General features: G+C 40.1%; 1 protein-coding gene across 1 annotated transcript in view; it reads right to left on the reverse strand.

Moving 5' to 3' along the window:
- The window catches only part of Cse1l (chromosome segregation 1 like), a 47,492-nt gene that overhangs the window by 18,793 nt on the left and 934 nt on the right, over nucleotides 1–27,765 (reverse strand). Inside the window, exons 2-9 of the mRNA XM_038330386.1 lie at nucleotides 21,618–21,712; nucleotides 15,231–15,373; nucleotides 8,333–8,434; nucleotides 8,101–8,246; nucleotides 7,544–7,634; nucleotides 5,018–5,125; nucleotides 3,095–3,187; nucleotides 73–240 (exon numbers count right to left, since the gene is read on the reverse strand). Coding sequence (XP_038186314.1) covers nucleotides 73–240; nucleotides 3,095–3,187; nucleotides 5,018–5,125; nucleotides 7,544–7,634; nucleotides 8,101–8,246; nucleotides 8,333–8,434; nucleotides 15,231–15,373; nucleotides 21,618–21,702 — 936 coding nt within the window. The 5' untranslated portion in view covers nucleotides 21,703–21,712. The remainder of the gene's footprint in view (nucleotides 1–72; nucleotides 241–3,094; nucleotides 3,188–5,017; nucleotides 5,126–7,543; nucleotides 7,635–8,100; nucleotides 8,247–8,332; nucleotides 8,435–15,230; nucleotides 15,374–21,617; nucleotides 21,713–27,765) is intronic.

Genomic DNA, 27,765 nt, shown 5'->3' on the forward strand with positions numbered 1-27,765 from the left:
AAAGCAAAACTACTTTATTTTTTTATGAAATAAACAAGGAAGAAATATTTCTTGTCTCTAACATCATCTTACCAAATCGTATTTAACCTCTTGACCTGTTGTAACTAGTAAATTCCAAATGGCTGTGACAAAGCGAGGCAGGTATCGCTGAAACTCCTCATCATACTTCTGTGCATAGAGCGCAGCATTATCACAAATCTGAGACTTTAAAAGCTCCAATAAGCCTGCTTCCTCTTCATCCTCACATGAGAGAAAAGACAAAACTCAAAAACATACAACTTTTAGGTTGATATAAAGGAAGGAGAGAAGCTGTAATTCAGGCATAGGCATCTTTAAAAATTAAATCCAAATCAAGTATTGTACTGCACGTGTGCTGGCATCACTCTATGCTAGGTTTTCAAAGAAACAAGTGATAAAACCATTACTTACAAATCACTGACAGTAACTCTTAACACCTCCTACCTTTTGATTTTTAAGACAAGGTTTCTCCATGTAGCCCTGGCTAACCTGAAACTAGCTCTGTAGACCAGGCTGTCCTCAAATTCACATAACTCTGCCTGTCTCTGCCTCCTAAAGGCGAGCGCCACCACTGCCTGCCCCCCCTTAAAAATAGTCTTTCAATATGTACTAGGCTAGCCTCAAACTAATGATCCTTTGACTTCAACATCCCGAGCATCAGAAGACCTACATCCTCACATATTTGAGCTGAGTAAGCCTTTTTCTCCTTGTTGTTGATAATGAAGCATTTAAAATGAGACTGAAAAATATGTGGAGACTAAAGAAACATCTCAGTGTTGAAGAGCACTTCCCCTTCCTGCTGAGGACCCAGGTCAATTCCTAGAAGCCAAATGTTAAGTTCATGACCAACGAAAATCTCAGTTCCAGGATGTGATATACATTTGCATGTGTGAGGAAAATACACAAAAAATAAAAGTTAAAAATCTAAAACAGAAAAAAATACTATAGAAGCTTGAACAGTAATTATATATACTTCCTGTAGCATGGGTTTTTAAAATCTATATTATTTTCAAGTTTTATGTGCACAGGTGTTTTGCCTGTATGAATGCCTGTGCTTCACGTGTATTCCTGATGCCAGTGGAGATCAGCAGGGAGCATTGGATTCCCCTAGAACTGGAACTACAGATGGCTGTGAACAAGTATGTGGGCACTGGGAACTAAACACAGGTCCTCTGTGTCAGAGCTGCTGATGCTTTTAACCATTAGGCAATCACATCAGTGCACTCCCATTTTACTATTATGTTGCTACTCCACAGAGGATTATCATTTTATTACTAAGTATACTAATATGTGCAATGCCCTATCTCCAAACAAAGTAACACTATAAGGTTTGTATGAACACTTTGCTATAAAATATTTAACAGCAGGGGGAACACTTGCTCCTCTTGCAGCCCTGGGTTCACTTGCCAGTATCCAAACAGAAGTTCATAACCTTTGGCAATTCCAGTTCCAGGGGATCAAACATCCTTTTCTGACCTCCGCAGGCACAGCACGAATGTGGTGCATATATGTATGCAGGCAAACACTGACACACATAAAATATTTTTAAAATAGCAGAATGCCTTTAATTAATATAACTTTAAGTAGGGTTCACCAACTGCATTGAAACTTATTAGTGCAGTCTCTCCTTGTGCCCCTCATGCTTTGAGTTCAAACCTGAGTGACTCTGGCACATTTTTGATTAGCTGTATGGACCAGTTTCTCCTCCACAGAGTTAGACGTTTCTCAACTCTTAAGAACTTTGCAAATATATGCTAGAAAATAAATTAACAATAAACTAAATATAGAGTTGGGAATGGTGAAGCATGCCTTTAATAACCTAACTTAGGAGGCAGAGGCAAAAGCATGTGAGTTCAAGGCTAGCCAGGTCTACAAGAGAGTTCCAGGAAAGCCGGGGCTACCCAGAAGAACCCTGCCTCAAAGGGAGAGAAAATAAATAAAGTCATCAAGCATGGCAACAAATGCTATTTGCTGAGCTATCTTACAAGATCCCCAACCCACTTTTTTTGTTTCATAAGACAGGGTCTTATAGACGAAAATAGGAACATATTCAATACAATTTAAGTTTATATCAATATACAAGAATCTAAATCAATGTAAATAGCCTATAAATAATAGCCCACAAGTATTCACTCTATTATTTGCTATTATTAGTGTAGACTCAGGGATCTTTTTAAAAAAGGGAGGGGAGCCGGGCGGTGGTGGTGCACGCCTTTAATCCCAGCACTCGGGAGGCAGAGGCAGGCGGATCTCTGAGTTTGAGGCCAGCCTGGTCTACAAGAGCTAGTTCCAGGACAGGCTCTAGAAACTACAGGGAAACCCTATCTCGAAAAACCAAAAAATAAAGGGGGGGGGGGATTGGATGGGATAATAGATTAGTGTGAGCTTACTCACACTAATAATAATAGTGAGTAATAGAATGCATGCATTCTCTCTCTCTTCCAGCTGTGGGAATTGGTTGCAGTTCCCCAATCAAGCAGAGGACTGTGATCTGTGAGTCTACCCCTAAATAAATAACCCTTTATTACACTCAATTCTGAGCTAGTGTGGGATTTCTTTTTAGCATCCGTCTTCAGGGTCTCATAAACCTGAGAATGACACTGAACTCCAAATCTTCTAACGCTGACGGTGCTGAGATTACAGGAAAGTAGGCCCAACTACGGTAAGAAATTCCCTACATATTACATAGTCAAATTTCTTACATTTGTGGAATTTTACCTAGTAACAATCCATGAGTAAGTAAGTCTTCAGACTAATTTTTTTTTTCCTTTTACTGCTGTTGAACCCAGGGCCCACTCATGCCAAACAAACATTTCAACACTGCATTTCATCTATACACCAATATAATTCTTTTTTTTTTTTTTTTTTTTTTGGTTTTTCGAGACAGGGTTTCTCTGCAGCTTTAGAGCCTTTCCTGGAGCTAGCTCTTGTAGACCAGGCTGGTCTCGAACTCACAGAGATCCGCCTGCCTCTGCCTCCCGAGTGCTGGGATTAAAGGCGTGCGCCACCACCGCCCGGCCCAATATAATTCTTAATGAAGGGAAAAAAAAACTTTGACAATATTTTAAATACTTACATCAGTCTGTAGGAGCTTATTATCCAATGTCAAAAGGGTATGAAAGTTGTTCATCCAAGTTTCCATATTATCTTCAAAGAATTCAGGGAGATCCTAAAGAATAATCGTGGACTTGAAACTTTTGATAAAATGGCGAGAGTAACCTATTTCCCCACTACGATAAAACATCTGGCCATGCCTCTGGGCTCACATATGGACTGGTCCATCTGTGACTGTGGCAGCTGATGTCTGTCCTGCAGTCTCAGGCCTCTGAAAATCACACCACGGTACCTACTGTGTTTCCCCAGTCTATACCCACAGATTTCTTAGAGATTCGATGAGGACTGGCATGAAGCCCATGCTCACAAAGCACACTCATTACCAACACAACCCCCTTCCCTTCCAATTAGTGATCTTATTGTAAGATGACCACAGTCCAGACTCTGGTTTCTTGTAGAGTTGCTGATTTTCTCTAGCATAGTACAGTACAGTCTTCTGAAGAAATAGGCTTCCTATCTGTGACAACTCAAGCTTATTTTTCCTGATTTTTCAGATAAACAAAACAAAATGACAACAACAAAAACTCAGTAGTACTCACTTAAGAATTTTGCTATCCAGTTTAATACATACATTGTTTGAAGACATTTGTCACCTTCACCTAATAAAAATGCAATTTCTTTGGCGAGGGCTCCCTGACCACTGCAAATACTACCATGTTCTAAATGTTAAGAACAGGCAGACACTATGCAGTACAAAGGACAAATTCAGTTTTTCTATCTTGGTGCATGAATGTGCACCAGTTAATATCCCTTCCTTGTCCTGAAGTTCTGATTCAAGAATCCCTGCATCAAGAACAGGCATACACCATGTGCATGCATGCACACAGAAAAACAAACCTAAAGAAAGAAAGCTTAAGAGAAGCTCAGGTTAAGAGCACATCCTGCTCTTAGAAGGGTCAGAGTCTGGGTCCCAACACGCATGTGGTGAGTCCCAAACATCTGCAACTCCAGTTTTGGAATCCAAATCTAGTCCTGACCTCTAAAGACATCACACTTAGCACATACTCAGACACACAATAAATAAAAATAAAAAATAGGTAATTTTTAAAAAGCCCGAAAGGAATAACTGGAGATGGTATCTTGATAACAAGCACGACAGACATTTCTTGCTGTAGTGCAGTGGTCACCAGCACTCCCTCTGATATATCTACGGTTCTTATTCCTGTCAGAGCTTTCCCCATCTCTCACCAGCCTGCAATGAGATGGTTCAGTGGTTAAGATCACTAGCACCCACATAGTGACTCACCACTACCTGTAACTCCAGCCCACTCCTGGCCTCCTCAGGCACCCACCCAAACATGGCAAACATTCACACATACAAATAAATAAAAACTCAAAAATCACATTGATTTATTAATTTTTGTCTCTGTAATGCTTTTAAAATTTAGGGCAGAGATGTGAGGTGGAGGAAGGAGATGCTGAAGGGACGGCTAAGTGATTTTTGGTTCCCAGAACTTAGCCATTTCTCCAACCCCTAATTTTAAAATGATGTTAAGATTTTTGAGGACTTCCTCTTGTTCACTGACATAAATATATAGTTTTTTATTATCTATTATCTTTATAGCTTGTTCAAAGTAGACCCGTTGTAGAGAGAAAACGTCCTGACAGCAGTTTCATGAGAAAATGAAGCTGTTCCCCACCACCACCACCTCCAAGAACTATTAACAAATAGAGAGAAAAAAAGGAAAGAAAGAAAGAAAGAAAGAAAGAAAGAAAGAGAGAAAGAAAGAAAGAAAGAAAAGAAAAAGGCTTGGGGGTGGGGCTACAGAGATGGTTCAGTGGTATGGAGCACTGGGGTAGACTGTACATTTAAAGTTGAAAGAGAGAGAATGAGAATGAGAGAGGAAAAATGAGAACCAAAAGCAAGAAATCAAATGAAACTTACCTGAAAGTTTAAACTATAGAACAATTTCGAGATCAAGATCAAAGAAGAAAAAAGAATCCTCAGGGCAGAGGCGTCATTTGCATGGGTGCTGCACAGTTCAATGGTAGCCTTGGAAGGGAATTTAGGAACATGGTTTTAGTGTATCATAAAATCAGCATGCTGAGCTTAATGAAATAGCCTTATGCTATGCTGAGACTACACTAATTTCTTCTCCAAATAAGGCCTTTAAATAGCATATATTCACTTAAGAGATTCTGAAAAACAAGTTAAAAGTATATATTTTTAATTTGACTGTAAGAGTATTACTGAAGAATCCAAATTGTAACACTGAGCATCTTTCCATCAGCTATGGGCACATATATAAATACGAAGCAAAAACAGTTTCCACATGCTGTTATTAAGAAACTTCTACTGTTTGGCATTTAGATCATTTCCAACTGAGCATTATACTAATGCAGCAATGCGTTTATCTTTACAATGTTCTGCATGCCTCTACTTCTGAGTCAGATTCTACATGAGTTGTGCAAAGCGGCACATAAACAGCACAGGAATGAGTTTGGGAGGCCAAGAGATCTGCATAGAACCTAGACTCCATCATTCATAAGGAATATTACTCTAGTAGTGCGTTACAGCTGGGTGTGATAAGGCAAGTCGAATCCAAGTACAAGTAGAAAGATTCCAAGATTCAAGGGACATTTGGAATACAACCACGACATGCATGAAGCCAAGGGTTTGATCTTCAGCACCACACAACCTTGTCGGGGTAGTGAAAGCATGAAACCTAGCTACTTGGGAGGTGAAGACAAAATCCTCAGATGTTCAATGTCATCACTGATTATATAATAAGTTCAAGGAGAGCCTGAACTATAAGAGACTACCTTAAAAACAAACAAACAATAGCCAGGTGTACCTCACACCTTTAATGCCAGCACTAAAAGTACAGGTAGGACACTGAGTTTGAGGCCAACTTGGTCTACAGTAAGTCTAAGTTCTAGGCCTGTTAGGGCTACATAGTGAGATCCTGGGAGGAAAAAATGTGGTGTCACCCAACTTCTAATTCCTGAACTCAAAGGCTGGGAGATCTCTTCTGTTTGAGGCCACAATGGTCTACAGAGTGAGTTCAGGCTAACCAGAGCTACATAGAATAGAGAGGAGGGCTACAGAGACAACTCAGTACCACAGTGGGTAAGAACCTATAGTTCCAGAGAATCCTAAAGGCTTACACATAGTGCATATACATGCAGGCAGGCAAAACATTCATATACAAATAGAAAAATAATCTAAGAAAGGAGACACCCTGTCTCAAAGCCACTGAAAGAATGCCTATTGTGTAGAGAATGTATAAATATTAAACAATAGGATTTTTATATGCTAAAATTTCCTGTGCTTTGCACATATATAAGAGGTAAGTAAATGTTACTTTATTCTGGAATGCAGAATTTAAAATATTAAGGTTTTCTCAATGAACTGCAACACCCAAGAAAAGTGGCAACATTTCTAACAGAATATGCAAAACAATGTGGTCATTTCATACACTGTAATCTGGATAGAGCTTTTTTCTTTTCCAGACAGTCTCACCATAGAAACCAAGCTGATGGGGAGGGAACCTGCTCAGATATCCCAGATAGCTTAAAATTTCCAATCCTCTTGCGTCTGCTTCCCATGCGCTGGGATTACAGACATGTGAACTATACCCAGCCCCTGACTAAGACTTTTTACATTGTTAGTAAATAAAAATCTTTGCCAATCTAAAGTTGGAAAACTGATTACATTGCCTTAATTTCTGAAGAAAAAATTATTCAAACACTAAAAACCCTTATATAAGTTCTATATCTGAGTACTGACTACAACACAACTATTCTCTGTGAAGGTAAGAAATGAAAAGCATTTCTGTCATCAAAGAAGTCAGACTTAAGCCGATGGGCTTAAGTTGCATTTTACTAACAGTATTTGTGCAATCTTGTCTGAGAAAAAAAATGTTAAATTTTCTTTCAATTTTATAGGATTCTTATAAACACTAAGAACATTCTAAAGAAAGTACCCTGTGCTCTGTAAAATGACGTAATTAATTAAATTCCACATGTGTCAAAAATATCAATCTCTCTTTACAAATATAAATTCACTTACTTGGGTGAAATGATAGGATGCTTCGTTTTGTTTTTAAGTATCTCTACAAAAATAAGGGAGCAGACTAAAAAAGTGTCAGTAACATAATACTTGTACAACATGGAAGCTCACTCCTCACCATGTCCATTTCTGCACAGGGTTGCAATTTTTTTAAAGGAAATACTTCAGCACTTGGGAGTCAGAGACAGGCAGACCTATGTGAGGTCAAGCCAGCCTGGTCTAAAGAGCAAGTTTCAGGACAGACTCCAAAGCTACAAAAACACCATCTTGAAAAAAAAAAAAAAAAAAAAAAAAAAAGGCACTATCACCAAGCTTTAAAAGAAAAAAAAAAAATCTCTAAAATGTATACACATATTTCATCAATTTAAAATACTAGGTAATTTTCAAGACATACCATACCTTAAACAGATTAGTCAAAGGCAAAGCAAAGGCATCCAAAACAAGTTTAATTTCAGTCCATAACTCGTTTGACTTAAACTCATGCCGGTATCTAGAAAAGGAAGAGGAAGTATAGGAGTACAACTTTCTGTTAATTTAGATGACCAAGGACAGACGATTAGACACCTTCAACCAGACAGCCTTCTGAATTCAATGTACAAATATCTAATAACATAATAGAAAATAGGGCAGTGTGAGATAAATGTCCTTTTCTGTTTGTTTGTTTTTTCAAGACAGGCTTTCTCTGTAGCTTTCAAGCCCGTCCTAAAACTAGCTCTACAGACCAGGCTGGCCTTGAACTCAGAGATCTGCCTGCCTCTGCCTCCCAAGTGCTGGGATTAAAGGCACGCACCATGCACCACCACTGCCGGTTGAGATGAACATTCTTAAGAAGCAAACACAATAATGCTCTGCCACTTAAGGATGTTCATACTCAAAGGAGTAAGAAGTTACACCACAGAAAGTTATACTAATGTAACAGAAAAAGCATACTAAAGAATAAACTTGCATATTAATACCTTTTAAAAAGTGAATGTGCTGTACGAAGGACTCCATTAATAACATGGAAATCTCCACTCTGAAAGCGATTCACCATTTCTGTCAACAAGTCAGGCCATTTCTGAGGGAAATCTTCTCTCCCTATGATGCTAATAGCGTCACTCAGCTAGGGAAGGAAAGGTTTAATTAGCAGAGAGCCTCAGAAAGGCGCACCCACCTTCATGGGCCTAGCCTACAAGTAAGAATCATCACCTGCTTCTGAATCTGCTCTGGGCTGCTCAGCATCAGATGTACTATATTGGCTTTAATAGCCACTCGATCAGCCTCACAAATTTTATTTGGTTCATCTTCAACCTAAAAGAGAAACATCAACAACCAAGTGATGCAGGATCCACATTCACATTCATCTGAGTTCACAGGTAAAAGACAACTAATTTTTGTTATCTCAGGTTACCAAGGAAAATAGAGAATGTGGCCATTCCTCAGACTCCTCCTACAGGAATAACAACAGATTTTAATAATGGCAAAAGCATGAACTTTTTCCTTAGAGAAATGTATATTTTGATTATACCAGAGAAGTCTATGCTCAGGGTCTATCTTTCCAAGTATCTCTTTTTCTCTTAAGCTTCATGTTTAAATTCTACATTAATTTTTTTTCCTTTTTGGTGTTTTCAAACAGGGTTTCTCTGTATAACAGCCCTGGATGCCCTGGAACCTGCTCTGTAGACCAGGCTGGTCTTGAACTCAGAGATCTGCCTGTCTTTGCCTCCCAAGTACTGGGATTAAAGGTATGTGCCACTACCACCTGTCTTAAAATATCTTAAACTGTTTCAAAAAGAAAGAGAGAGAGGGAGGAAGAAAGGAAGGAAGGAAACAAATACATATTCTTTTCTAAATGTAGTATCTGGTATAAAAACTACTGGGCTCTCTGACTCCCTGATGACAATTAAGAATTCTGTTTCTTGCCAGGCATGGTGGCGCATGCCTTTAATCCCAGCACTTGGGAGGTGGAGGCAGAGGCAGGCAGAACTCTGTGAGTTCGAGGTCATCCTGGTCTACAATGCAAGTTCCAGGATAGCTAGAGTTACGCGGAGAAACCCTGCGTTGAAAACAAAACAAACCAAAAAATAATACTGGGTTCTGAGCTGGAGATTGTTGAACAGGTAAAAGCATGTACTACTCTTGCACAGTAGACGGGCTTGGTTCCCAATACCCACAGTGGCTTACAACCATCTATAAATCTAGTTCCAGAGATCTGACACCCTCTTCTGGCCTCCTTGGGTACCAAGTAGGCAAGAGGTATGCAGACATACATGCAGGCAAAAAAATCCACAAGCATTTTTTTAAAAAGAATTTTACTTCTTAGATGAAACATAGAGATGGACATCTGCAATTCCAGCACATAAAGGATGTGACAGGTACTGCTTCACCGAAGAGTGAGTGTAAAGTCTATACTGTCCCTAAATTAAAAAAAAAAAAAAAAATGGATGGATGGAGATGGTTAGTGAGATGGTTCTACTAACAGTGAGTTTAAGGGTTGTGTTGTCCCTAAATAAATAAATGGATGTATGGATGGAGATGGTTCAATGGGTATAAATGTTTGCCAGGCAAATGTGAGGACCTGTGTTCAAGCAAATTCCTCAAATCCAGATCTATAGCATGAACATCTATTGTCCTAGTGCTACCCAGAGATGAGAGATGAGAGAGGGCAGAAGCCCTAGAAGCCCAGGGCCAGTAGAACATGCAGAAGAAAACTAACAAAATGAACATAGAAGGTAAGGACAAAACTCAGATGCTATTCTCTGACCTCCAAATGTGTACTGTGGCCCTCTTGCATATGCACTTACACTAAGTACCCGGATGTGCTTGCATGTGCATGCTTGAGCCCACAGCATATGAACACGAACACAGACACAGACACAGACACACACACACACACACACACACACACACACACACACACACACACGGGAGGGGGTGCTGAGAGCATGGATAATAGGAAGAATGCTTGCACAGCACACACAAAGTTCTAGGTTCACTTTAAAGTACTAAATAAATTAGGCATGGTGATGCATGCCTGGAATCCTAGCACTCAGAAAGTACAGGCAGATGCGTTAGGAATTTAAGGTTATTCTTGGGGACACAACATATTTTGAGGTCACTCTGGGTTATGTGAGACCTGGTATAAAAAAAAAAAGAGTTGGGCAGTGATGGTGCATGTCTTTAATCCCAGCACTCGGGAGTAGAAACAGGCAATTCAAGGCCAGCCTGGTCTACAGAGATAGTTCCAGGACAGCCAGGGCTACACAGAGAAACCCTGTCTCGAGGTGGAAAAAAAGGGAGAGAAAGAAAAGGAACAATCAGAAAATAATTTGAGGTCTAGGGTGTGGGTATATTCTGGAAAACATGGCTAGGATGCATAAAACCTTAGGGTTGATCCCTAGTAACACCAAAAAGAAGAGAAGAAGGGAGGGAGGGAGGGAGGAAGGAAGGAAGGAAGGGAGGGAGGGAGGCACACAGGCAGGTAGCAAGGATGATGTGGGATGCCCTTCTTTATGCTGTGATCATATCTTATTACCACTGGTTAATAAAGAAACTGATTTGGCCAATAGCCAGGCAGAATATAGATAGCTGGGAAATCCAAGCAGAGGCAGAGGGAGAAAGAAGGCAGGGTTGGGGGCTGGAGAGATGGCTCAGAGGTTAAGAGCACTGACTGCTCTTCCAGAGGTCCTGAGTTCAATTACCAGCAATCACATGGCTGCTCACATCCATCTATAATGAGATCTGGTGCCCTCTTCTGGTATGCAAGCATATATGGAAGGAATGTTGTATACATAATAAATAAATCATAAAAAAAAAGGCAGGGTTGGGGAGAGACACCACCAGCTGCCAGGGAAGCAACATGTTAAGGGAACAAAATACAAGCTCAGGAGCCTCATGATAAAATATAAACTAACAGAAATGGATTAATTTAAGAAGTAAAAGCTAGTTGGGAATATTCCTAAACCACTGGCCAAATAGTTGGTAATTAATTTAAGTTTCTGTGTGATTACTTGGGACTGGACGGCTGAGAAATTAAAGCGCAGTCTCCAATTACAGAAGGAAGATTTCAGTTTACATGTAAGCTAATCAGCAAGTGATTAAAATCTATAGATTTGTCAATGCATGTTAAGTAGTCATCTTGTGTTGTTGGGGGTTTACTTGTTTTTTGAGATAGGGTCTCTATGTAGCTCTGGCTGGTCTTGAATTAAAGTTTCACTTGTCTGTCTCCAAAGGCTGAAATAAAAGGCGCATGCCATCATGCTTGGTCTATTAAGAGTCACCTTTAAAAGCAACAATTTTATTCTCATCTTAAAGATCTGTCCTATGAAAACTCCTTGTCTGTTACTAGTTAAGAGTATACTCAGAGGTACACCTCTTAAAGATTACCATAGGGGTTGGAGAGACGGCTCAGAAGCTAATCTAGAAGATTACTCATCCAGAAGTCCAAAGTTCAATTCCCAGAATTCCCAGCAACCAACCACAAGGCAGCTCAAAACCATCTATAATGAGATCTGGTGCCCTCTTCTGGTGTGCAGGCACAACACTATACATAATAAATAAATAAATATTAAAAAAGATATTATAGACTCTCTTTGGTTTTAAAGATAGAGACACTCAGAATGCTGACGCACAAGGAATGCTCATGAATTTGAGGACTGCCTATGCTACAAAAACAGACAGCCTCAAAAAGCCCTTCCATCCCTCCTACCCTACAGAAAAGCTAGCATGCCTGCAAACTGCATGGACTTTCTAAGATTTAAAATTATTTCTTCACCACATAGAACAATATTTAATGAATAATATAAACTTTAACTGCATCCAAAATGGGGGCATGTAATCCCACACTGGATCTGAGAAAGCTTAAAAGAAAAAGTTCCAAACACACAAATATAGTGATATTATTTATAATTTATATATTTATCTATTTATAATTTATATGTATAGTTTATAATTTATATGTATTTATAACATTAAGAGCTTTCCTCGAGATCAGAGTGCAAAGCTAGCCACACTAGTCAGCCATGGTGGTGCACACTTTTAATCCCAGCACTAGAGAGGAATATAAAGTGGCATGAAACAAGAACACGCTCTTTTCAGTCTAAAGATTTCATAGCGGGGGCTGGAGAGATGGCTCAGCGGTTAAAAGCACCGACTCTTCTTCCAGAGGTCCTGAGTTCAATTCCCAGCAACCACATGGTGGCTCACAACCATCTATAATGAGATCTGGTGCCCTCTTCTGGGGTGCAGGTACATATGCAGGCAGAATGCTGTATACATAATAAATAAATAAATAAATCTTTTTTTAAAAAGATTTTCGTAGAGGTAAGAGCTCTCTAGTGTTTGGTTGCTTTGCTTCTCTGATCTTCATCTTGAACCCCAGTATGTGTCTCTGGGTTTTTATTATTTGTGCTTATGTTATGTTAGGTTATGTTTTCAAGGGGTAAACAGAGATATATTTTAGATAGCCTACAAACACTTCAAAGATACACAGACATTTAAGATGTTTTTTTTTTTTTAGAAAATGGTTTACATTTAAGATGTTTTAATGACCTAAGACTTTTCATGAGAGTTAGACACATCTGCTCCTGGCAGCACTAATTTAACTCAAAAGAGGATGATGGGCATTAAAGAACCTCTATATGGATGGAGTTTGCTTTGGTTGTGGCAAAATTAGTCACTTGGCAAGAAACTGCCCTTGCCTTGACTGGTGACAGTATGCTGTCCAAATTGGATGGGCAGGACACAAAATAATGCAATTGCTGAAATTTGTCAAGACAAGTTAAGATAGTCTATCAGACATGCTAAGTCTGAAGGCTGAAGATGGATGCTCCAACAGAGGAACCTAGGCAGCCAGCTGCATCTAGCTTTTCTATAGTTTTGGAGGTTGTTTGCTTTGCACTTCCTGTTTAATTAGATAATATATCCTCAGGTCTCTGATGGGGTTGAAGATTGGATAGTTATAGTTTTCTGTAGCTTTAATAGAAAATAAATCAGGGGGGACTGGAGAGATGGCTCAGAGGTTAAAAGCACTGGCTGCTCTTCCAGAGGTTCTGAGTTCAATTACCAGCAACCACATGGTGGCTCACAGCCATCTATAATGAGATCTGGTGCCCTCTTCTGGCATGCAAGCATACATGGAAGGAATGCTGTATACACAATAAATAAATAAATAAGTAAATAGAAAGTAAATCAGGTACAAAACTTTGACTCACTAAATAGATAATATCTCTTGGACTCCATCAATAGATAATGGAGTATTTTCTTTAAATTTGCCAAATACTAATGGACTAAACATTGTAAATGTATTTCTTTCTTGATAATTGTTCTTATTGCATATAATTTTACTGTATTAGGTTTTAAATCTTTCCTTCTTATTTAGACTAAAAGGGGGAAACGTTGCAGAATATTTGTTTAAACTATGAAGAGGTAGGTGTCTTTGCCAAGGTGCCTTCTGATTGGTTTAAAAGCTGAATGGCCAATAGGTAGGCAGGGAAAGGTTAGACAGGACTTCCTGTGAAAGAGACAACTCTGGGAAGAAGAAAGGTAGAGTCACCAGCCAGACACAGAAGCAGAATGGGCAGTACAGAGAGATGAGGTAAGGAGCGATGAGATACAACATAGATTAACATAGACGGGTTAATTTAGTTGAAGAACTAGTTAGAAACAAGGTTAAGTTATAGATCGAACTTTCACAATTAGTGAGCTGGCAGTCCAAAGAAAAATCTGTTTACACTTGAAGATATTTGTTTTATAAACTTTTTCTCTTTTTTTTAATTTGTGTTAGTGTCTTGCCTACATAAGTATACGTGCACCATCTGCAGGCAAGAGCCCCTTGAAGAAAAGGGCATCAGATCCCCTGAAGCTTCAATTCTAGGCAGTTGCAAGCCAGGCAGGTACTGACAATCAAACCTGGGTTCTCTGTAAGAGCAGTAAGTATTCTTAAACTGTCGGGCCATCTTTACAGACCTGTTTTATAAATTCTTATGTCATCAACCCAAAAGACTACAAATAAGAATTTTATCTTTAGGCCGGGCGGTGGTGGCACACGCCTTTAATCCCAGCACTCGGGAGGCAGAGGCAGGCGGATCTCTGAGTTCAAGGCCAGCCTGGTCTACAAGAGCTAGTTCCAGGACAGGCTCTAGAAACTACAGGGAAACCCTGTCTTGAAAAAATAAATAAATAAATAAATAAATAAATAAATAATTTAAAAAAAAAAAAAGAATTTTATCTTTAGACAACACACACTATAAACAGATATTTAGATAGGTAGTGATACAGTGAGTTCCAGACCAGCCAGGGCTACACAGTAAGACCCTGTTGTGAGCGACTAAGGAAATCTTAATTACTTTAAATTTTACTTTTTGAGATGGGATTTCACTGTGCTACCCGGATGTCAAGACCTCAGTATCCTTCTATTTCAACCTTAGAAGCTGGGGTTACAGAAACATAACATACCCATCTTAAACTCCTTTAATTATCCATTTAAACTGTCTTCCCATCCTAGGTCTGTCTCTTAACTCTCTTAACAACCTGAGTAATAAAGTTTAAGAAAGTTATGTGGAACTTAAATAACAGGAGTTTTGGAGAAAGAGACTGTTTATCATGAATCTACATCTGAATATACTAAGAGAATTTATATAAACTGTAGTGAGAGCAGCAGGCTGCTTCCTGCCGCCCTGCTCTCGGCCGCCTGGCTAGCTTACGCCCCGAAATAACAACACACAAACTGTATTCATTTAAACACTGCCCAGCCCATTAGTTTCAGCCTCTTATTAGCTAATTCTCACATATCTTGCTTTAACGCACATCTAATAATCTATGTAGCACCACGAGGTGGTGGCTTACCGGGAAGATTCTAGCATATGTCCATTTTGGGCCAGAGCTTCATCGCATCTGACCCAGAGAGAGGAGGCAGGGCAATTGCCCGAGGCATCTGCCTCACTCCCAGCATCCTGTTCTGTCTACTCCACCCACCTATGTTCTAACCTATCAGGTCAAGCAGTTTCTTTATTAATTAACCAATGAAACAGCAGATAGATAGAAACACTCCTACAATAAACCATATCAAATATATGAGTATTTAATTTTGTATGCCCAAAATACTTACAATTCTCCAGTTTCTTTTAATGTAGTTCTTGAAGGTTACTGAAGCACATACTTTAATGACGTTATCCTGTGACTTTTCCAGTAATGTTAAAAGCAACAGTGGGTAATTCTGATTTCCTTCTACAGATTCAAGAAATTTCTCAGCTGTGAAAGAACTTCATGTTAGACTTGTTATAATTAAAAACATTCACACTCTATACTTATAATGAACTATGTCGTTATTTAAAGTATAAAAATAAGGCAGTGGTGGTACACACCTTTAATCCCAGCACTGGGGAGGCAGAGGCAGGTGGATCTCTGTGAGTTGGAGGTCAACCTGGTCTACAAGAGCTAGTTCCAGGACAGGCTCCAAAGCTACAGAGAAGTCCTAGCTTGAAAAACCAATAAAGAAAAGAAGAAAGGAAAGGAGGGAGGGAGGGAGGGAGGGCTGGAGAGATGGCTCAGAGGTTATGAGCACTGACTGCTCTTCCAGAGGTTCCAGCAACCACATGGTGGCTCACAACCATCTATGAGATCTGGTGCCCTCTTCTGGACTGCAGGTGTACATGCAGGCAGAACACTATACATAATAAATAAAATAAAAAAAAGTATAAAAATATATTTAAAAAGGAAAGATTAGATGATGAATGATGGTTCAAGATTTAAGCTGAGCTCCTAGGAGAGGGTCTAGGCCAACCCAGGAACTTTTTGAACTTTAGGCCAACTGGAGCCTTACAAACAAAACCCAGATACATACATAGAACCAACCAACAAACCACTGCAAAGATTAAAACATTTTTCCTACAGGGTAACATTTGTGTTAGTCATTAAATAGTTTTACACATATTAGATGAAATGTATACCAAAGCCTTTGTTTTCAAATGACCTCAACTCAATTCTCCCACATTTATGGTGGCCTACTCAGATGATTGCCCACCCAAAGTTGCTGCTTCCCAAGAAAGTACTAGATGTTACTGTAAGTTAGTTACACACCCTGCTTCCTTCCACCACGATTATTAGATTATTAAGATTATTTATATGAACAGCTATTACCAGTGAGCTAAACTGTCACTATCACCCATAAAGCCTGTGACTATAAGCTCATCTAAGATCGCAAAACTAAGACAAAAGATTTTTACTTCTTTTTAAAAAGACTTATTTATGCTCCAGATTAATAGTTTACAGCTTTGATCTCAGCACTTGGGAGGCAGAGGCAGGTGGGTCTCTTTGAGCTTAAGGACAACCTGATCTACACACTGAGATCCTATCTCAAACAAATAAACAAAACCAAAAAACAAACAAGGATAGGAGAAAGATTTTTTAAAAAATTGAACATGTATGAGCATTTTCCTGCATGTATGCACATGTGACTGCAGCAACCACATTGGCTTCCCCAAACCTTGTTTTTCACCTACCATGTCCTTCATAAAGAATTCAATGCTGAATAAAAATTATAATGTTGGTTTTCTTGTTTGGGGTGCTTATGTGATTTTAAAAATTTGTTTATATTTACCTATTTTTAAACTGTGTGTCTGTTTGCCCAGCTTATGTGTGATGATATTCTCTTCCACCATATTAGTTCCAGAGACCAAACCCAAGTCAGCCAGCTTGGCAGCAAAGCACCTTTACCCACTAAGCCATCTGGTCTACTCTCATTTACTCACAGACAGGGTTTCATGTAGCCTCAGCAGCCTCTAATTTGCTATGAAGCTAAGAATGAACCTGAGTATCTGATCAAAAGCTGGGATTACAGACATGGGCTACCATGCCCAAACTATGAAGTGCTGAGGACCAAATCTCCAGGTTCAAGCATGCTAGACAAGAACTCTACCTACACCCACCCCTAGCCCTCAAGCATTCTTCTCAAAAGTTCATGTTTTTGTGTTTCCTTTAACCCACTGATGGTAAGACAGTTTAGTGTAGAAGGCACTTTACCACATGTCTGAACTAGTCTAACAACCCAGGTTCTATCTTTGGGAACCAGGTAAAGATAGGAAGAGAGAACCAACTCTACAAAGTTGTTCTCTGCTCAGTCCATAGAAATGTGCAGTGATTTCAGCTGATAAAACAGAAGGTCAACCCACCAGAATGAATGCATTCTGATGAAGGTAAACCCAGATGAAGGGCTACAGCCTTTGAATAACAGCTGTTCTTAAAAGCAAATTTCTTTTTTTTTAATTATTTATTTATTATGTACACATATTCTGTTTTGTGTGTATGCCTGCAGGCCAGAAGAGGGCACCAGACCTCATTACAGATGGTTGTGAGCCAGCATGTGGTTGCTGGAAATTGAACTCAGGACCTTTGGAAGAGCAGGCAATGCTTTAACTGCTGAGCTATCTCTCCAGCCCCAAAAGCAAATTTCTTGTGATGCCATAAACAAACACTCTTTCTCCAAGTGGAACTCAACACAAAAGATTCAGCAGTGTATAAATTATTATTATTAATTATTATTATTATTATTTGAGACAGGGTTTCTGTGTGTAGCCCTAGCTGGCCTCGAACTCAGAGATCTACCTGCCTCTTTAATCCCAAATGCTGGGGTTAAAAGTGTGTGCCGTCACCACCTGGCTTGGAATATAAACTATGGAGCACAATTTTTCCCATGTACTGGTGTACTGGGTGACTTCTCCCCTACTCTGTGGGACCTCCAGTGAGAAATTTAGTCATGCAGTCAAAATTCTTGGTTTCCACAGTCTAATCTACACTCCACTCCCTGAGATAAATTTAGAAGCCAGCTCCCTGCAATTATTTTGGCAGGACATTTGATCGAGAAAAGTGTTTTTCAAATAGGTCACATTTGGAACCTTCAAGGGTAGAGGTTGGCATGTCCAAGCTTGTTTGATTCCTAGTCCTTCCTGATAAGGAGACTGGGTGTTCCAAATTCACCTGCAGCTGACTTAGGAAAGTACTAACCCAGAAAAAGCTATTAATTCCTTACACTTACTTTCACCTCAAACTTATTGATACAGGACTTTAACCTAGGAAATTGACTGTTAACAGGAAAAAGGCATCATTTTTCTAGCAAGCTCTGGAGAAAAGTAATCCCTTTCACACAGGTGGCATGAGGACAAGCACTGACAATTGGCATGGCAGTGGAAAATTGTCAGGCCCTGAATTTTGTACTATATAACCATAATTTCCCCATGTTCTAACCATTTAGGGTGATGGATGTAATTCCTAGATCTGAGAAGTCCCTTTTAGCTAGCTGCATTCGCGAAAATGCTAATGTAGACCACACTCCCCATATCTGATGTCAGCATCAACCCTGATCACAGGCACCACAGCCTGGCAGGTAGACAGAGGGAGACTGCCAATCACTGTGTCCTTCATCCCTTTTACATTTATCTATCACAAACCTCTAGTTTAATGAATTACTCCTACAAATGTAGTATCATGCATGATTTCCCCTAGTCCCTTCCTAGGATTTAAAGCTTCCTAAATCAGTTCTTTTGCCTCTTAATGCTGCCTGGGAGTCTTTCTAACCATGCCTTCCTGGGACCATAAAGCAAGCTGACAAGTGTTATTCTGGGTAGTTCTCATCTATTTTGATGGCCCTGAGAAATTCAAGGCTTGTAACTTTGCTATTACCAGAGAATAGCCATTGTGTGTGGGTGTACATATAAACTGGAAGCTTTGCAGCACAACAGAATAAAGAAACTGGCATGAAGAAGTACAGAGTGAGATTCATTTTTTGCCCTCTGATCCCAAGCCTTCCGCTGGCTATAGATTTCTGAACCTTGAAGAGTGCCTTGGGAATGGACCTCAAAGGCTCTCGTTAGTCCTCTGCCACAAATACACTGTGACATATCATCTGTCCACCTACCCTAAATTAATTAAAACTTTTCCATGTTGACATGTATCTGCATAATCAAGAAACCTCAAAAGTCTTCCAATTCCAGGCACGGTGATGACCAAAGTTTCTCCTATAACCCTAGTGTTTGAAAGGCAGAGACATGAGGATCTGTAGGGCTCACTGGATAGCAAGTCTAGCCAATGGGTAAGTTAGGTTCAGTAAGAGATTCTGTCTCAAAAAAATAGATGGTGGTGCATGACTTTAATCCCAGTACTTGGGAGGCAGAGGCAGGTGGATCTGAGTTTGAGGCCAGTCTAGTCTACTGCAGAATGAATTCCAGGACAGTCAGAGCTACAAAGAAACCCTATCTCAAAAAGCAAAACAAAAACAAAAGGTGTGACAGAGGTAGAAACTTAATGCTGACCTCTGGCCTCCATAGACAACAGAGTCTTCCAATATCTATATGCATCCATATGGCTGTTGCCTCCCAATCAGAGCTGGTATCCAGCACACAATGTATCTTTATTACATCATAAAGTTATAGACAGTCTAGCAAGCATGGGGCCTTGGATTCCATTCTCAGCACTGAGACAAGGGGGTGGGAGGTCCGCTCAGATACATACAGACTTTTATCAATCTTTAATGTTAAATTTTTTTTAGTGAGTGTCAACATAGGCTTTCTGGGAAATTCTAATAAGATTAAAGCAATTAATTTTCTTTTATTCAGGAGCACATCAGGACATCAGTGTGACTTCTCAGAAAAACAGACTGGCCATGGAGGTGGCTCAGTTAGGTAAGTGCTTGTCACTCAAGAATATGCACCTGAGTTCCATTCCCAGGACCCACATAAAAAACTGGGTACAAGAGAAGAGAAGATGGCTGTAATCCCAGGGCTATTCAAATAAGAACAGGTGGATCCTTGGGCTTGCTGGCCTGGATGGCCAAATCATTGAGCTCCTGGTTCAGAGACCCTATCTGAAAAAATATCACGGAAAGGAATTAGACAGCTGGCAATTAAGAAGAGCCCTTGATTCTCTCCAGAGGACCCAAGTTCAATTCCTAGTACCCATGTGGCACCATACAACCATCTGTAACTCCAGCTCCAAGAGATAAAATTCCCTCTTCTAGTCTCCTTGGGCACCAGGCACACACATAGTGTATATACACAAACACAGGCAAAACTGGTATACACATAAATCTTTTTAAAAAAGAGGAAGATAGGGCTGGAGAGATGGCTCAGAGGTTAAGAGCATTGCCTGCTCTTCCAAAGGTCCTGAGTTCAATTCCCAGCAACCACATGGTGGCTCACAACCATCTGTAATGGGGTCTGGTGCCCTCTTCTGGCCTGCAGACATACATGGAAGGAATGCTGCATACATAATAAATAAATAAATAAATAAATAAATAAATAAATAAATAAATAAAATTTTTTTGGGGGGAGATTACCAACTGTCTGTTCATAGACCTTTCTGAACCACCACATTTTCAAAGTCTTTTGAAGTTCGCTGTCATCATTCAAAAATAAAGGTAACTCATATTGGTATCCTTATTTTTCAGGCAAAGTTGAAAATGTGACCATATAAAGCTGATTTGCATCATCCTTAGAGTTAACATATCTCAAACAAATCAGGCAGTGGTGACATACTCCTTTAATCCCAGTGCTCGGGAGGCATAGACAGGTGGACTTCTAAATTTGAGGCCATTCTGGTCTACAGAACGAGTTCCAGGGCAGCCAAGGTTACACAAAGAAACCCTGTCTCAAAAAACAAAAACAAAAAAAATATTCCAAACAATTACCTTCCCTTAACAAGGACACATATTACATTCTAACCTGGCTAGAATCCCTTCATTTACTTTTGTATCTGACTCTTATGAGCATATGAGGTTGAAACTCCAAGTTTATACAAGTTACTCTAGGTCTTTGACAAGACCAATTAAATCAAAGTACCAGAGAAGAAAAGGATCTTAGTACTTGATTTCATTCATGTAATCACCTTTTCGGAATTACCCCCATCTTGATGCCTTTATTGTTATGCTCCTAAACTTGGCAGATTTAAATGAGATTTTCAGAAAGTTCATGAGACAAAGTTTTCTAAACACACTAGTATTTTTTTTACACAAGAAGATGTCAAATAAAAGCTACTTTACAACAAATATTCCACCATGTGTTATAGCTACTGTAAACAGTCAACCATGTCACATGAGCCAGCCCTGAGAAAATAAGCAAACACACACACCTTTATTTATTTGTTTATTTATTGATTTGTTTTTTTGAGACAGGGTTTCTCTGTAGTTTTGGTGCCTGTCCTGGAACTAGCTCTTGTAGACCAGACTGGCCTCAAACTCACAGAGATCCGCCTGCCTCTGCCTCCCAAGTGCTGGGATTAAAGGTGTACACCATCACTGCCCAGTCTCCTCCTCCTCCTCTTCCTCCTTCTCCTCCTCCTCCTCCTCATCATCATCATTATTTGGTTTTTCAAGACAGGGCTTCTCTGTAGCTTTGGAGTATTATTATTTTTTTAAGATACCACCAGGTAGACTGCACAAAAGCACAAAAGATTTGTGCCACGTGTCTCAAAGAATGAATCAACTAAAGAACAAAGACATCTTTACCTGGACGTCTAATAGCAGGATCAGGATCCAAGGTTTTCTTCAAATACTCTGTTAGTGTCTGCAAATTTGCATCACTGAGCTCCATTGCTCTGTATCTAAAATTTAAAAACAGTCCGTTAAGTGATCAACTGAGGAAAAAGTAAATAACAAATAAATCTTTTTGTTACTGTTTTCTTCTATTTTGCTTGAGGCAGGTGAGCCTAGAATACTGTTAGCAGGTCAGCCCAAAACTCATTAGACCAGGTAGCCTTGAACTTGTGCCATAATTCTGCTTCTGTATCTTTATAAAGTACATGAATCAGCACACTCGTCTATGAATAGTTTTATATCACAACCCTTTTCTAAAATTATACAGTTGGAGTGGGTTTTTTTTTTTTAAATTGAAGTGGTAGGGGCAGGATCTTTGAGACAGTTTTTCTTACAGACCAGTCTAACTCTGAACTAGATATTTAGCTGATGATGACCCAAACCTTTATAAATAAAATGTCAAAATTTTGCTTATCTGGGTGTTTTGCTTGTATGTATGTATGTGTCTGCAGGACATACATGACGACAAGAGAGAACTCCTGCAAGTTGTCTTCTGACCTCTACATGACACAGCACACACATCAAAGTAAAATGTAAACCAGGCAGTGGTGGCAACCACCTTTAATTCCAGCACTTGGGAAGCAGAGGCAGGCAGATTTCAGAAAACCTCTCTCTGCCTCCCCAGTGCTGGCAATTAAAGGCCTATGTTACCACAGCTTTTTCTTAAACCAAAATTAATCTTCTTGCCTGGAACAATAATAAACAAAAAGAGACCACACACACACACCCCAACAATATGCTGTAAAATTTAAAAATAGGGGCTGGGCAGATAGTTCAGCAGTGCTTGTACACTACTAGTCCTGCAGAAGATCTATTTCAGTTCCCAGTACCCACACATCAGGCAGCTCAAACGTCTCTAATTCCAGTTCCAACAGATATGATACCTTCTGGCACACATAGTCACATGAGCATACACGTAACTATTTTATTGATTAAACAAAATGAGGGGCTGGAGAGATGACTTAGAGATTAAGGGCACTGGCTGTTCTTCCAGAGGTTCTGAGTTCAATTCCCAGCAACCACATGGTGGCTCACAACCATCTTCGATGAGATCTGGTACCCTCTTCTGGTATGCAGACATACATGCATGCAGAACACTGTATACATAAAAAATAAATAATTAAAAAAACATAAAATGAATTACAAAAAAACAAATGTACAGGCCAGCAAGAAGATTCAGGGGAATCTAGGTTTGATTTCTGGAACTCATTTAAGGGGGGAAAACACACACACACACACACACACACACACACACACACACACACACACACACACAAAATTATCCTTTGATACCTGACATAGAATGTGATCCCCAAATATTTATATAAAAATACCAGTGAAATAGCTCTGTAAGTTAAGGCACTTTCTACTAAGCCTGATCAGAAACAACACAGTACAAAAAGAGAACCAACTCCCTCAACTGGTCTTAATTTCCACACATAAGCCATGGGCATGGATGTGCACACAACAAAAAAAAAAAATTTTTGTTTGTTATGGTTTTGTATTTTGAGACAGGGTTTCTCTGTGTACCCCTGGCTGTCCTGGAACTCCCTTTGTAGACCAGGATGGCCTCAAACTCAGATATCCATCTGCTTCTGCCTCCAGAATACTGGGATCAAAGGTGTGCACCACCACCGCTGGACTGAGAAAAAAATTTAATTCTTATAATTCTCCTGTGCTAGAAATGAACAAATGCTAAACACACATACATCCCACTGAACTACATCCCCAGTCCTCACATTACAAAGCTAAATAAATGGCTGACATAGATATAGCTGATAAAGAAAAACACAGCCCAGGAAACTGCAGAGCATGTGACCATGGTCAATAATAGTGACTTTAGGCACAGAGAATAGGTTTTAAGTGTTCTAACACATAAAACAGGAGGTTAACTAGAAGAATGAGCACTTGAGACTCTGGGTTCAGTCATATCACTTAGCTTACAAAAGAGCTGTTAAGGCTGCAGGTGATTTCTAAAGCCAGACTAGTAATGGATACAGAGTAGTTAACTATTAAACTCAGCAGAACAGTGCATTTAAAATAGATGAATTATATGGTATATACAACATACCTCAATAAGCCTTTTTAAAACCCACTTTGGGGGACAGCAAGATGGTTCAGTAGGTAAAAAGCACTTGCTGCTCAAATCTGAATTTCATCCAAACCCCAAATAATGGTGGAAAAAACTACACCCAATTGTCCTCTGACATGCATGCCATGACATAGGGTCTACCCCACTCCACCCCACCCATCATACACACAAAATAAATAAAAGTAAAAAGTGAAATAAAAACCATACTTCTGCTTAGATTTGATTATGTTGTTGGTAGCTTGTAGACCCCAACACATGCTAACAAACTGAGAAAAGAAGCCTTTCCTAGGAAATCATACACCAAATTATCCTTAGGCTAGTTACAGAGGAGAAAAAAAAAATTTGTTCAACTGGGCAGTGGTGGCCTTTAGTTCCAGCAGTCAGATCTCGTGCCACAAGGACATGTGCTCAACTATGTTTATAGCAGCATTACTTGTCATAGCTAGAACCTGGAAACAACCTAAATGCCCCTCGACTGAAGAAAAGATAAAGACGTGGTACATTTACACAATGGAGTACTACACAGCAGAAAAAAATGACATCTTGAAATTTGCAGGCAAATGATGAATCTAGAAAACATCATTTTGAATGAGGTTATCCAGACCCAGAAAAACAAACATATGTACTCACTCATAAGAGGCTTTTAAACATAAAGCAAAGAAAAACCAGCCTACAAGTCACAATCCCAGAGAACCTAGAAAACAAAGAGGACCCTAAGAGAGATATACATGGATCCAATCTACATGAGAAGTAGAAAAAGACAAGATCTTATGAGTAAACTGGGAGAATTGGGATCATGGAAGAGGGCAGAAGGAGAGAGGGGAGGAAGGAAAGGGAGCGGAGAAAAATATATAGCTCAATAAAAACAAAAATTTTTGGTGTTGGGGAGATGGCTCAGCAGTTAAGAGCACTGGCTGCTTGCTTGAGTATGCTTTCTATTGCTGTGGTAAATACCACGCTCAAACTTGGCAGGCCGTGGTGGCACTTGCCTTTAATCCCAGCACTCAGGAGGCAGACGCAGGTGAATTTCTTGAGTTCGAGGTCAGCCTGGTCTACAAAGTTCCAGGACAGCCAGAGCAAAACAGAGAAACTTGGTCTCAAAAAACAAAAACAAAATGCCATGCTCAAAAAGAAACATGGGAAGAAAGAGTTTATTTTATCCCTGTTGTAATACATCAGGCAGGGGAGTCAGGGCAGGAACTCAAGGCAGGAACCTGGAGGTAAGAAATGAAGCAAAGGGCACATGCTTGTAATCCCAGCACTCAGGCGGATCTGTGTCTACAGAGCGTGTTTCAGGTCAGTCAGAACTCTTACACAGAGAAACCCTGTCTCTAAAAAACCAAAAACGAACAAACAAAAAAAAAGTGAAACAGCAGAGGCCATGTAGGAGTGCTATTTATTGGCTTGCCCAGCTTGCTCTTATACAACCTGTCCAGAAATGGCACCACCAATAGTAGGCTAGGCCCTCCTGTATTAATCACTCATCAAAAAAATTAATAATAAGCCGGGCGGTGGTGGCACACGCCTTTAATCCCAGCACTCGGGAGGCAGAGGCAGGCGGATCTCTGTGAGTTCGAGGCCAGCCTGGTCTACAAGAGCTAGTTCCAGGACAGGCTCTAAAAAAAAAGCTGCAGACGCCGGGCAGTGGTGGCGCACGCCTTTAATCCCAGCACTCGGGAGGCAGAGGCAGGCGGATCTCTGAGTTTGAGGCCAGCCTGGTCTACACGAGCTAGTTCCAGGACAGGCTCTAGAAACTACAGGGAAACCCTGTCTAGAAAAACCAAAAAAAAAAAAAAAAAAAAAAGCTGCAGAGAAACCCTGTCTCGAAAAACCAAAAAAAGAAAAAAAAAGAAAAAGAATTAATAATAATCCCAGAGACTTGCCTACAGGCAACCTGATGGAGACAACCCATCAACTAAGGCTCCCTCTTACCCAATGACTCTTGCTTAGTCAAAGTGCTTTAAGAGGAGGACCTGGACTTGTTCTCAGTGCCCACACTGCAACTCACAACTGTCTGTAACTCCAGTTCCAGGGAATTTTGTGCCCTTTCTGGTATCCTCAGGCATAAGGCACACACACCCGTGGTACATGAAGACAAATACTTATACACACAAAAAATAAACACACCTTTTAAAAAAAATCTTGAATGAGGAGCTGAAAGTCTAGCCTCTTCCTATAGGTCCTCAGTTATAAATGAAGGTTTTGGGAATGTTACATCCCAAGGCCATCTTAAAGAAACCCATAATAAAATGACCCAAGATGTCTGTCTTTTCCTCAGATATGTCTACTGCACTAAGAGAAGCATTTCTGGGAAGAGGGAAAGAAACCCAATACAAAAACGCGTAATAGCCAGGCGGTGGTGGCGCACGCCTTTAATCCCAGCACTCGGGAGGCAGAGGCAGGAGGATCTCTGAGTTCGAGACCAGCCTGGTATACAAGAGCTAGCTCCAGGACAGGCTTATCTAAAGCTGCAGAGAAACCCTGCCTCGAAAAACAAACAAACAAAAAAAAACCCAAAAAACAAAAAACAAAAACCCGTAATATACATTTAAGAGTATACCTACCCTTGCCTTAAAATTTTTACAAATTTATGTGTATATCTCTCTTTGCATGTTTCTGATTTCATGTATGTACACCTGAGCGCTGATGCCCAAGGAAACCAGAGGCCATCAGATTCCCTGGAGCTAGAAGTAGGGGCAATAGTAAGCCACCTGTGAGTTGTTGGAAACCTACCTCCAGTCCTCTGCAAGGGCAATACATACTTTGACTGCTAAGCCATCTCTCCTGTCCCCCAAAATTTCACCATATGCATTTATTGTGTGCCACATCATATGTGCAGAAATTGGAAGACAATGTGCAGAAGTCAGTTCTCTCCTTCAACCATGTGTATCACAGAGAACAAACCCAGGTTGTCTAGCTAGGTAAGGGTTACTTACCCTCAATCCATTTTGCCTACCCTCTCCTTAGCTTTTTTAAAGAACAGTTAATAAGTACACTTCAAGAGAACAACAGTACGTTGGACAGTAACTTGAGTACCTACTGCCTTTCTCTGATTCTACTCACAGTAATCCACCACTCTATCAAATAAATCCACACTCCTTACACTACCTACAAAGTCCCATGAGATCTCTCTCCTTCATTTACTGGATTTTCCCATAATATCCCAACATTCCCTTAGTTTCTGTCCTTGAAAATTTGCATGCTATTCCCTCTGCCTGGAATACTGTTCCCTCACTCTTTCCTAGATAGTCTCTGTTCAAATGCCACCTGTTCAGAGACTTCTGTCACTTGTCACTATCTGAAATAATCTAATTCGTGTTCTCGCCCCAACTAGAAAATGAGGTCCCCAAAGAGAGAAACCGTGTCCATTTCTGCCCCTTCACTGTATCCCTAGGGTTAAGTAGAATGAAGCTTTTAAACAAATAAAACAATAAATCAATTCCACAATTAGAGTACTGTTCGCTCACACATCCAATCCCGGGTGGAGAATGGTTTCCCAAATCCCAACTAAAAATCTAAGCAGCCCAGAGGAGGGAAAAATTCCTATGTGCACATGGAAAGGTGAAAAAGGGTTGACTGTAGTAGCCTACACTTGCAGAAAGATGAATCTGGGGTCAGCTTGGGCTATGTAAGACCCTTTATCTATAACTTAAAAAAAAAAAAAGGCCTTCCATGTCTTCATGAAATAACAACAGGGGTATCCGTCATGTGGCACACAGCAACAAAGATTATTTTTGAAGGGTTTACATCAGAGCAGACAAGAAAGGCGAGGAACAAACAGTAAGAACTATCTATAAGGTCAGTGCTGCGGAGCAAAGCCATCTGGGTGATGAGAGCCGAGAAGTGAGAACTGATGCCTAGGAGGGGAACCTGAAAGGCACGGAGGCAGCCTCCAGCCTCGCCCAGACCTAAGATCACGGAAGGCGGGGACGTCTGTAGTAGGACGGGGCCGAGAATCTTAAGAGCAGG

Source organism: Arvicola amphibius, chromosome 5 (genome assembly GCF_903992535.2).
Source record: "Arvicola amphibius chromosome 5, mArvAmp1.2, whole genome shotgun sequence".
Taxonomy (NCBI): Eukaryota; Metazoa; Chordata; class Mammalia; order Rodentia; family Cricetidae; genus Arvicola; species Arvicola amphibius.